Below are 11,475 nucleotides of genomic sequence, written 5' to 3'. Positions count from 1 at the left end.
TTACTGAGCAAAATGCATTTCTTCCGCTTGCGCACCCGAGTTGGCCTGGAGTTCAGTTCCGAGGGCTGTTTGTTCGTCGTCCAGCCGATCCTCAGAACTGGTGATGTCGGTTTTGCGTACATGTTCCTGTAGCTGTTTAAGTACAATAAAAATGACAGTTCTGTAAAGTATGCACATATTTTCCACTTTTTTTATAGCAGCCGGTAACAGAGTAAACTTTTAATTCGGTGTTTTTGTGATGCTTCTATTAAATATCGCCCCCTCACCTCACCATTGTAGATACTTTCTGAAAATATTAAAAAATGGTAATGTTTTCATCTCATTTTAAGTTGGCTGCGAACAAAGGTTTGCCAGATTTAGGCACACTCACACTTGACGACACATCCTAATACAAAAATGCATAAATTTTCAGTGGGTTATGCTTTTCCACAAAATAGACTACAGTAATTGACAGATGAACTTGCAGAGTGCATGCTCGGTACACCGACATAAAAAGCTGATTAAAAAAAGGCTGAAGGTCGCTTAATTACCATTGTGATACCAAAGCGATAACATTCCATCTTGTATCTAAGCTCATTCACACCACTGATGATTGAATTTTTTGGAACAAATCTTCTACCGTTCAGTGTATATTGCTGCGTGCTTGTTAGATGGTGCTTACATGCGGCTTTTTTTGTTACCTCTGAACCGGCCATGTGTTCAAAATTGGACGCGACCATGATAGGGCCCCCAACTGTTGCTTTTGGACTGACTAGCTCACGGATGTTGATGAAGACGACGTAATTCACATACAGCACGAGAGGTTGGAAGTTTAAATGGGCTCTGAAAAGGGCTGTAAAAAAGTTGCGGTATATGTGGGATGCTAAAGGACGCCGCTTCAAGAATATCCTCCAACTTGATTTCTTCCGTGCCTTTTTTTATAGCTGAGTCAACTGTAGGTTTTGTTTTTGTTACTAGAGGGAAGGAATACTGAGTGCGTTCAAACCGACTATACCAGATTTTTCAGAGAAATATCTTTTTTCGCTAAATATATGGCTTTGGCGTCATACCATTACTATTTAGTGCTGGCGTACACTGAAAACGAGTGAGTCGTCTGAAGTTGTAAGCTGGTTACTAATTTTTAATAATTGACTTTTTAACAAATGTTTGTTTGCTTATGAGGTTTAACGTCCCAAAGCGACTAAGGCTAACAAATGTAGTAGGCGCCTGTTCGGAGTCAGAGATTTGTAGCTAGTTATCAATAATAGCCACATCAGTTTTTTGTTTTAATTCTGAGAAATTTTGACTTTTTTGACTAGTTACGTGCACTGGGAGAGTGCTTGAGAGAGTGCATTGCCTGCGTGCTTTTCGAAAGCGCATGCATTATTACACGATGTAGCCAAAATTTTTTACAAGACAAAGGAGAGGCTAATTGCGTTTTCGAAACGCTAAAAACTGGTGTGGTTTTTACTAAAGACCGGCTACAAATGTGTAATTGCAACTAGGTGCTCAAGTCTCATAATTAAAAAGTTCGTTGTTTAAAATTAGTCGACCAGCTTACTATTTGAGATGATTCACCGGTTATCTGGTGTCCGCCCACACTGTTAATACAATGGCACCAAACCCTTATTTTTATTTTTAAAGCCTGTTTTGGAAATTACTTCATCTTGCCTGAAACACCTCGTATATCAGGACGATTTTCGTTATAATTAACAGACCTAACACGCTAAAACGGTCGCGAAACAACTTCCGTAAGGAACTGCATCATTAGAAGCGTTGAAGACAACTGTCATTTCAAGAACTTGCCTGAAGTTTCCTACGTAGGCATCCAACACTCCTCCATATTTTCAGAAAAGAGCAGCTGATCAGATGCAGGTTTTTTCTTGGCGTATTGGCATCACCTGCATGAAACAAGAACGAAACGCTATCATTTTATATTGCCTTTCCTGTTTTGCGAAAGACTACGCGTACAGAGAGCGTAAATTGACCGCAAAGCATCAGAGAACGCGTACGCATAATGTGCGCTGCAGAAAATGCGTGGCAAGTTATCGAACGGCGTTTTGTTGGTGTTAGCAGCAAGGCATACTGAGCAGGCCTTTTGCTTGCTCTGCGTGACAGCGCCTTCACTTTTGTTCTGTGCTGCGCGCTTGGCCTTCCTGTATTCTTTAAGTCTTTATTGTAGAACCGCCACCACTAACCACTTTTTTTAAAAGAAGAAAAGGAGGGGAAAATTCATCAATGAACGCGGGAAATTCAGTCTCCATATTAAAAGCAGATAGACTGATTGCGAGCACTCCAATGCATTGCCATGCGTTTCCGCATGCACTTTAAGCAATATGGCATTTTATGTATTGAGTATCTGCAACCGTTCAAATTATATTGTACGTAAAGAAACGCAGTTGAAACAATTCATGTACTAATCCTGAGAGCCTTCAATCTCCAACAGTACGCACCAGTGTACAATACATGATGTTACTTGCCCTGGCTTGAACATTTTGCCGCACCTGACATGGTAAGCCATTTTTATCCAACAACATAGTACATCATATTAACTTGCCGGTAGAAAATATTATATGCATAGAAAAAATCTCACTGAGTCAGTTAATATCCGTCGTATGCATTTTAAAATCTTTTGTGCTTTCACTGAAGACAAGTGGGGTATATTTTAACGTATGTTTGTTTTCCTTCTTATGTATGTCCACTTTCTTCTGCTGTATGCGCTATGACCTTCATGCTGTTTCGTTGACCTTTATCTCGTTTTTTTTCTTCCGGGGAATATTGCGTTGTACTCAAGCCTGTTGCACGCAAACGTACTGCTGTGAATGTATATTTAGGGCACTGGGTGAAATTTCGAGCTCTCTTAGGGAGCTTTTTGCGCTGTGTCCTCTCTTCTTACTCTATGGTGTGTTAAAGAAATGAACTTTCAATTTTAATTTCAAATCTTTGTAGGAATGGAAAATGCGTGCCTTTCAGGTGCGCTTTGGTAAGAGTGCTCAGTGAAGCCTCCATGATATGGTAAAATTTTCATGAAAGCCTTCTGCGTTGTGTGTATTAAAATAAAAAATGTATACTACCAGTAAAAGGGTTGCTGCTACCGCAAACGGTCGTAAACAGTGATTAAGGCGAATAAACTACATTTTAACCGGAGCGAAAGCACGGATTGGTGCTGCGTAGAAGACGACGGTGAGCAGGCAGTACCGCGGGACGGAGCAGATGGAAGTTGAACAAGACGACGCTCTCCAGTGCACAGCGCGAGAGTGGGGTGTAGTATAACAAGGGGAGGGTATGTGCCATCCTTTCAAAGGCTACAACAACAACAACAAGAGGCGTGTTGGCTACGGTGAAAAAAAAAGCGACGATAGCATAGCGGTCTCGCTTGCGGCCCTTAAAGGAGATCTGTTCGCTCAGCCGCGAGTTCGACTCCTAGTCATGGATATTTATTCAATTTCTCTTGTTCGTGGTTTAACCTCTATTATAGAACAGCGCAGAAGACAAGGCACAAGGCGCTGTGTATAATGAAGCGTAGTCAACTTGCCCAGCTTTCTGTATTTTTGGCCTCTAACTCAGCTGGAGGTCAAATTTGCACGATCCGCGATCGAAGCCCGAGGTCCCGTAGTGAAGCTTTCGCTTCAAAACGACATGCATCACGGACCGTCTGCATGCGCTAGGTGGACACCTTTTAGTGAAAACCAATTCACCGAGCTGGTGACTTTGGAGCTTTTGTTTGCAGCCGTCTCAGTCGGACATAGGTCCGTAACCCAACATAGCGATTTTTGCTAATTTTAAAATCCGTTCCGCCATTGGACACTCTTCAGAAGGCATCACACGTGTTTTTTAAATCTGTTCGTAAACTAGCTATGGTAGTAGAAAATTCAAATTAACCGATGAGATTTCCCTGTTAGCTACCTTTATAGCTCTATGTTGGCTTATAAATATCGACTTAATGAAGAAGCATCGGCAGGCAGTAGCAGCCGAGTTTAGCTATGGAGTCCGAGACACCGTGCTTTAAGTTCCAGCTGTTGCCATCGGATTACACTATCTTTATGGAAATGTGCATTACATGGATGACTTGTCGTCGACTATCCGTGTAAAATTTATTGGTTTTCATAGCCGCTCTATCACCTTCACTCGAGGTAATTAACTACATTTTAAATAGCTTTTGTCAAAACAGCAAAGATCTCACCTGCTACTTTGGAGGAGACGTCCGCACTCTCACTACGATGTAGTAGAATTCTTCTTTGAGGAAGGGGGGTTGAGGTAGGAAAGTAGGAGAAGTAGGAAGGAGAGAAACTGGTTTTGGGAAACGAACTCGGAGGTGAGAAACAGCGGGAGCCGGAAAGTCACTGCTTAGAGCGGCGAGAACAAAAGAGCAATACGGTATTGTAGTGGTGAAGCGCAGAGGTTGAGTGATATGGCATCATAGCACGGTGGGAGAGGATGAGGCACCGCGGCACGCGTGTTGTGGAAGTCGGGAGGCGGGTGTTACGCTGAACTTCGTAACAGCTATTACTGTGTCTTCACAATGCGCGGCATAGCATAAACGTCTCTCCATTTGTGGCGGATATTTAGCTGTTGGATTTGACTTGAGCTATTAATTTTTGGCACAGCATAACCAAAAAATACTCACTAACTGCTTATCCATGTATGTTGAATCAAACGGCGAATGTCAGAGTACGAAGCTGGCGTGTACACATCGCGTTATTGAGTTGTGACTTAGAAAACTGCACAAGTACCTCGAACACTCTTGGCAGCGCAACGCATGTTCGAACTCAGTGCACAGAATAACAGTTCCGCTGACCGAGCTAATTCAAACCGCGGTTTCTAGCGATCCTTCATGCCACCTTCCTAATCACTTCCGATTAGGAACACGCTTCAAAAGAGACACGCTTTAGGTACTCGCCTGTCGCAAGACTGAAGACAGTGCTCAGAAGTGTAGTGAGCAGCGCGCCGACCAACGACATCCAGAAGAACGAGATCTGATATAGCTGGAACACGCCCGAGCTGCATAAAAGAGAACGCGGAAGATGCTTTTACACACGTAACATACGAGGCCCGCACAAATGATACGAACAGTTGAAAATTCTCTCATATATCTGATGCTAACGGAAATGACTCATAATGGGAAGAATGCCAACTTGAAGCAAATATTATGCACGGCTATGTGCGCTTCAGAAGGCCCGTCACAAAACAGCTCTACCTTCCTTTATTCGTCTTGTATTAGGAAAAACATTAATGCTAATAAGAGACAAGACAGCTAAACTCCAGCTTAGGCTGTCATGCAAACCCATTTCTGAAAGGTTTGCCAATCAGCTTGTACCTCGGGATGAAAATTTAAAGCCTTTCGAACTATGTCCCCACTAAATCAAGGTATAGGAGTCGGGTTTCGACAGCAGCGCGTGAGAAAAAAAGAGACGTTGTACTGAGCATTCTACAATGCGTTATGAGCAACAATACACGTTGGGGCATTTCAACATCTCGTACATACTCGCAGCGCTAGCTTTAAGCGCTCAATAGGCTTTCAAGAACTGTCTTGTGGGGAAGATATGGACATAATTTTAGCTCACCTGTTTCCAGAATGAAAAGCCCAAGTTAGAAAAGAAGGCTGCTATAAAATTCATTTTCAATTTTCTACATCGTGGTAGATTGAGCATTGTAACTTAAGCTGAATTGGTATATGTGAGGTATTACATTTGAAAAAATTCAGGGAAAATGTTGGCTCCTGAAATTATTGTGCTCACAGTCACGAACCGAAGGGTTTTAATAGCTCCCACGTTTATACCACAGATAAGTTTGCAGGTGGTTGCAGCGGAATGAACATGTAGTAATAGTGGCTGCTGAATAGCAACGATGCCGTGTTTTCGCGTTCCTGCTCGCACTCAGACAGCGGGCAGAGATATATGCAGAGCTGAAGTGATTTGTAATAGTGGAAATGCTAGCGCATAAAAATTAAAGTGAGGAGCACAAGATTATTATTAACAACATACAAACTTAGATTACATGGGAACGCTACACAATACATAGTGATTACTATCGCTATAAAAGGATGAAAACCTTAGGTGTTCCTCTCAGCACACAGGCGCGAAAATACTAGTTAAAGTTGTGACCCGAAATAAGGAAGAATATACAATTTCCTTTCTATAAATACCATTTGGCTCAGAAGTGGACTATGAACAATCACTTCACCGGCAACCTCTGCGACTACGTCAGCGAAACTGGTGTTCAATATTTTTAACTTTGTATCTCTTACATTCTCCTTTTCTGAACTTATGCCTGATGGCACACTTCTGGAATAAAAAGAAAGTACGCCTCTAGACTGGAGTGCATGCGCTTTGCAAGTCCGCAAACGATGCATTGGCTAACAGACATGAGATAAGACATTGTCCATTCATTCACGTGGAGAGATAAATAGGCGGGTAATATAACTTTGTTCTATATATACCTTCAATCTAGTGCTGAAGATCATGTGTATAGAAAAATGACATGGCCGCCCCAAATCCGTCTTTAAGAGTATGCACGGCTCTGGGTCCAGTGCTAGTGTAATTAAGCGAGTATAAGAGGCCAACCTTTCAAGAAGCGATGAATCCACATCAGCCAAAGAGGTGCTGACTGTTTGATTTAACGTCGTTGAGTTTGGGCAGCGGTCCAAAGTTCCATACAGGAAAGGTGATGAAGCCATGCCCGAGAGGCTCCGGCCAAACGCGTGCCAAAGGTGGAGTGTGCAAACTAGCAAGCAGGCCCAAGCTGCCCCCTGCGAATAGAAATGCCGGTTGCAAATTTAGAGTAATATTTTGCACCACTCAAATAGTTGTTGCATATTCTCTTCGTGAGTAATAACGGGGTGTGTTGGTGCAGTACGTCGCAAATTTTAATCTTAGTACTTTTTATGTACAATCACGCCATTTGCATCGGTAAAGGACTGATAACTGCTAAATTACTTAGGCAAATTCTAGTCGTTAACTTTGCAAATGTTACTGATAGACAGGTATTGACAATGGTGATTTGGTGATATTAATAAACGTATCACATTTTAGACATGAAACAGCAATTGCTATCGGCACTGGCTATAAAAAAGGGTGATTTCTGGCGCAATTAGAGAACCTATGGCAGTGAGTGCGCAGCATGACGACTGCCATTCCATGTCACGTCCAAAGTGGTACCAAAGTGGTATACTCCACGCGGCGGGAGCCGGAGCAACGGAAAACTGGATCGAGACAGCCAATGCGTGACCTTTATTATCAGCAGGCATGTCGGTTGGCTCGTTTCTATGTTTCGTGCTTTAGCTCGCCAAAGTACCGCAGTTTTCCGTTCCTCCGGCTCCCGCCGCGTGGAGTATACCACTTTTGTCCCCGATAGTACGTCTGATGTGACCTCTCTCCTACCCTGGCTGGAGAAGCGAGCAGTGGCGATTGGTTGATCTTTGAAATGCAGTGTCCGAAATAAATTAATGACAAATTCATCGATTTTGAGGCAAGGTGAGCCTCAGAACTGTGAAAATCTTGGCGGGCACCTCAATCACGCCGTGAGAAAAGAGACGAAGAAAGGAGTGAAAGCTGGAAGAGACACAGAGGCACCGTAGTAGTTGGTTCCAGAAGAATTTTGACAAGCCGGGGCTCTCAGACATATCCCTATATCATAGTGCGCCCATGCGCCTCGTACGTTTCGCCTACATCGGGGTTCGTCAAATTGTGTCGTTATTTTTTTGTGCCGCTGAATGTTTTACAGCGCAGCTCTTTGGCGCCCGTTTCTGCGTTTCGCGGCGTCCCCGTCGCCGTTGTCCGTTGTAACCTGCAGTGGACACTTTAGTCGTGCTTTAAGCTGCGATACCAATGGATCAGGAGCTTGGAAAAGAAAGGAGAGGAGCATAACTGCCCTGTTGGAACAGTGGACACCTCAATCGTTCTTTGAGCTACGTGGAGGTAGAGACAGAAGTGTGCTGCATGCGTTTGCATTGACAAAATTGTGCCATTTTAAGGAAAGGAAGTGCGCATAACTGGCTCCCTGGGTCAGTGGACGCCTGAATCGCGCTGATAGGTGCGTGAGGTGATGAGAGAGAGGTGTGGGCTGCAGACATTGTCAACGGTGAGCCGGAAACGCGGCGCTGAAGCGATAGGCCAACGGCGCTCATTTTTCGCAAGAAATGAAAGAGTCGTTTAAGTTATTTTAGGGTAGAGGTATTTAACAACGTGTATTCTTGAAGTTCAGAACATGGACGGGGCTCTACCAATGCTTAGCATAACAAGAAAGGGAGGATGAAGAGAAACGATGGCCAGGTTAAATGGATACGGAATAAATATCTGGAGATACTGAGAGTGCCAAATTTCAATTTGTAAGCTAAGTTTACTCAAGCGTAAAGACATTATTTTGTTTTTTCTTTACAGTATGGCTGTTCTTTTGGCGTTTTGTAAGCCGCCATCGGGCCGTACTCAGCTCGCGCCAGCCAATAAGCTGGCGGGCAAGATGTGAGGTATACCCTGAGGAGCGCCGTAGGCAAGCTGGCTTGGCAATGCGCATTTCAGTTCTCCCTTTCCGTTGATTTCTCTGGCGGGTGAAAGATATCGCTACCGCATCGTATTTGCTAAAAGTTGTTTTTTCTCGCTGTCGGCGCAATATATAGGGATTTCCAATCAATTCTGGCCGATTAAGCCAGGTTGTCACACAGAGTGTGCCGCAACGAGACATAGGCAGAGAATCTTGAAGCGTTAACGCAAGAAAGCGAACAAAATGGACTGTAGAATGAAGCAGAAGCATGGGAAACGCGATCACTTTCGTGCGGTTCATACTGGTGATACCTTGCAAAAGGTAAGGTTGACTTTGCATACCATATTGTGGGAGCTTTCACAGCCCACTTCTAGGTGCGTTTTTTTGAGAAATATTCAAGCAAATATTTACTTTTGCTTATTTCCGTTTCAGAGCAGTTATATTGGTCACTGTAAGTACGACTGCTATTACTTGGGGCACAAATCTCGGTTAAAAATGTTTTGTTCCCTATCCCTTTAACGGGGAGAAGTATCAGTTTGCTACTCAGCACTGAGGGAGAGGAATAAAGGCACACAAGAGTGAAGGAAAAAGAGAAGTTAAAGAAAACACAAGTCAGTAGGCAGAAAACGCGGGGAAAAGCCATAGCCTATCTTGTAGGTTCGACGCTCCCAAGAAACGGAGCAATGCATCGCAGGCCTTCACTGCTGACAATCGTTGGGGCCACTGTTCGAGAATAATCACTTCCGTCAGAGGGCGTGTTTTAAGAAACTCCAGCGCCCGACACTGAGACTTTAATTGGGGAGTGTATGCGGGACACGCACAAAATAGGTGCTATATGGTTTCGTCGTACCTGGTGATAGCGCACTCAGGGTGTCATCTGTGTCGATAACAAAGGACTGACGGTTCGTGAATGCGACACCAAACCTCAGGCGACGGAGCAAAATTTACCTTACGTCGTGGGCATAACACAAGTGATGGAGTGAGAACAAGGAGTCCAATTATTTGGAAAAAAAACACGCCGAAAGACAATTTCTGTACGATAGGCCATGCGTAGCCCAATGCGTTGGAGTGGCCAGTCTCACTGACGTGTTAGGGCTCAAATGCACCAGCTATCAGAATTTCATGAAAGGGACGAACCTTTGCGTTCACCCATGGCGACGATATTGCTAGAAGTATAAGCCCCGCGAAAGGACCGCAACCGGAGGAGTACAGGGCCATGAAAAGCTGCGGTACATCGAAACGGTTTGAGACAGCAAGCAACGACATGTTTTGATGAAAAGTAAGAAAGAAATTTTGCATAACGCACGTACCCGCATAGCACCGCCGAAATGTGGTAAGAAGATAGCGTAAATTGTCATTATGGTGCCACTCGCAAAAGCTGAAAGAAAAAATGACTTTCATGGACATCCACCTACCTGGCTCCAACACTCATTTTATCAACGTACTACATGGACCTTGCTGTCATCGAGAATAACGAGCAATCATTTGTGGAATCCCCATCCATACTGCAGCTGAAAAATACTGATACACCGTACTCTCTGGATTGTGAATAGCGGTAGGCACCTGGCATACCGCTTTAGATGCCGTCCTACGGGGGCACGGCCATAAATAATTAATTCTTCCTGGGAAGGCGCCTCGAAATAGCACCATCAGAGACAAATACCCTTGTAAGGCCAATTTTAGAATACTCTAATATTGTATGGTTTCCTTTTACTAAACAACACGTAAGTAAACTAGAAGAAGTACAAAGAAAGAGAGTCAGATTCATTTTTAATAGGAGTAGTCAAACTGATTCACCAACTAACCTAATCCATAAAGATGGTATGCTTACCTTGCAGAAGAGAGTCAAACTAGCACGTCTTAGATTCTTGCACCAGTTACTCAATAGCCAGCTGCATATTGACACCTCTAAATATATATATCCTTTACAGATACTAGGCCCACACGCCATAAGCATTCCCGTACACTAAACGAGTACACTTTCCGGACCGACTACTTTAGCACTCATTTTTCTCACTAACCACACACGAATGGAATACCCTTGACGCAACCATCCCAAGCTGCTCATCATCAAATACCTTTGTAGCCCTCGTCGAAAACCAGTTGCATAAGAAATAAATGCTTAAAGTATTCTGTAATATGTATGTACATACCTTCCATGCAGCTGGAGATGATGCACATTTTATACGTATTAATATATGTTCTTCCATTCCATTTCCTTCCATTTATGCCTATTATTTTCAGAATATTGAACCATTGGATTACAGCGTCTGTTTTCTGTTCAGTTCCTTTTTTCCACTGTTGATCTGTGTATTTGTACCTTCTACTTCTATCCTTTTACTTCTATCCTTGAGTTGTCTGTTAAGCATCTTACCCACACAACGCCGTTTGCGTACCTTTGTAGTATGCTAGCTTGCCTTATTGTGCTCAGTTATTAATACTGTTCACCTTATGCCCTTCCTGTTATAATATCTTGTGGAATTGACAGTAGGTACCAAGAAATAAGCTACTTCAAATACACTGCAGCCTGACATAACACACATAGCAGGCATTTGCTAAGTTTAAGCCATGTCGTGAAGAAAGGCTGTGGGGTGGCATATAACGAGATTGTGCAGCCTGTCTAGGAGAAAAGCAAGAACAATGCCTATATTTTTAATGCCTGTCAGTTTGAGTCCTCCCTAATCGCTGTTTTCATGGCGCAGTCCACGTGTCCATCCAGAGTAAGACTGCTATGGCGCCTCTCCTTTTAACCACTCACTCTAACCCCCCCCCCCCCCCCTCCCCGCCACCATCCTTCTGCAGGCGCACATACTCGTATACCGTCCGAGATCTGTTACGGAATATTTGGCGTCCAGCGGCCTCGAGTGCCGCCTTGTGTCACGCAGTGTTGCATAAGGTGCGAGGCAAGCGCTCCTTGGCACGGAATAGTCACTTTATCATAGGAGAGAGGTATGAGTGGATAAAGCAATCCATTTACGGTACAGAGCTTCAGTGAAGACAACAAGCTCCTAAACTGCT

The 11,475-nt window shown here is 43.7% G+C and overlaps 1 protein-coding gene across 1 annotated transcript in view; it reads right to left on the bottom strand.

The window, feature by feature from the left end:
* The window catches only part of LOC149363005 (putative sodium-dependent multivitamin transporter), a 36,002-nt gene continuing 24,527 nt past the window's right edge, over positions 1-11,475 (bottom strand). Inside the window, exons 10-15 of the mRNA XM_089568413.1 lie at positions 9,768-9,835; positions 9,595-9,681; positions 6,543-6,727; positions 4,880-4,980; positions 267-286; positions 1-132 (exon numbers count right to left, since the gene is read on the bottom strand). Of these exons, the coding sequence (XP_089424539.1) occupies positions 1-132; positions 267-286; positions 4,880-4,980; positions 6,543-6,727; positions 9,595-9,681; positions 9,768-9,835 (593 nt within the window). The remainder of the gene's footprint in view (positions 133-266; positions 287-4,879; positions 4,981-6,542; positions 6,728-9,594; positions 9,682-9,767; positions 9,836-11,475) is intronic.

The sequence above is a fragment of the Amblyomma mixtum genome, chromosome 2 (assembly GCF_055824585.1).
Source record: "Amblyomma mixtum isolate Tamu chromosome 2, ASM5582458v1, whole genome shotgun sequence".
Lineage (NCBI taxonomy): Eukaryota > Metazoa > Arthropoda > Arachnida > Ixodida > Ixodidae > Amblyomma > Amblyomma mixtum.
This window is presented reverse-complemented; position numbering and strand designations above follow the sequence as displayed.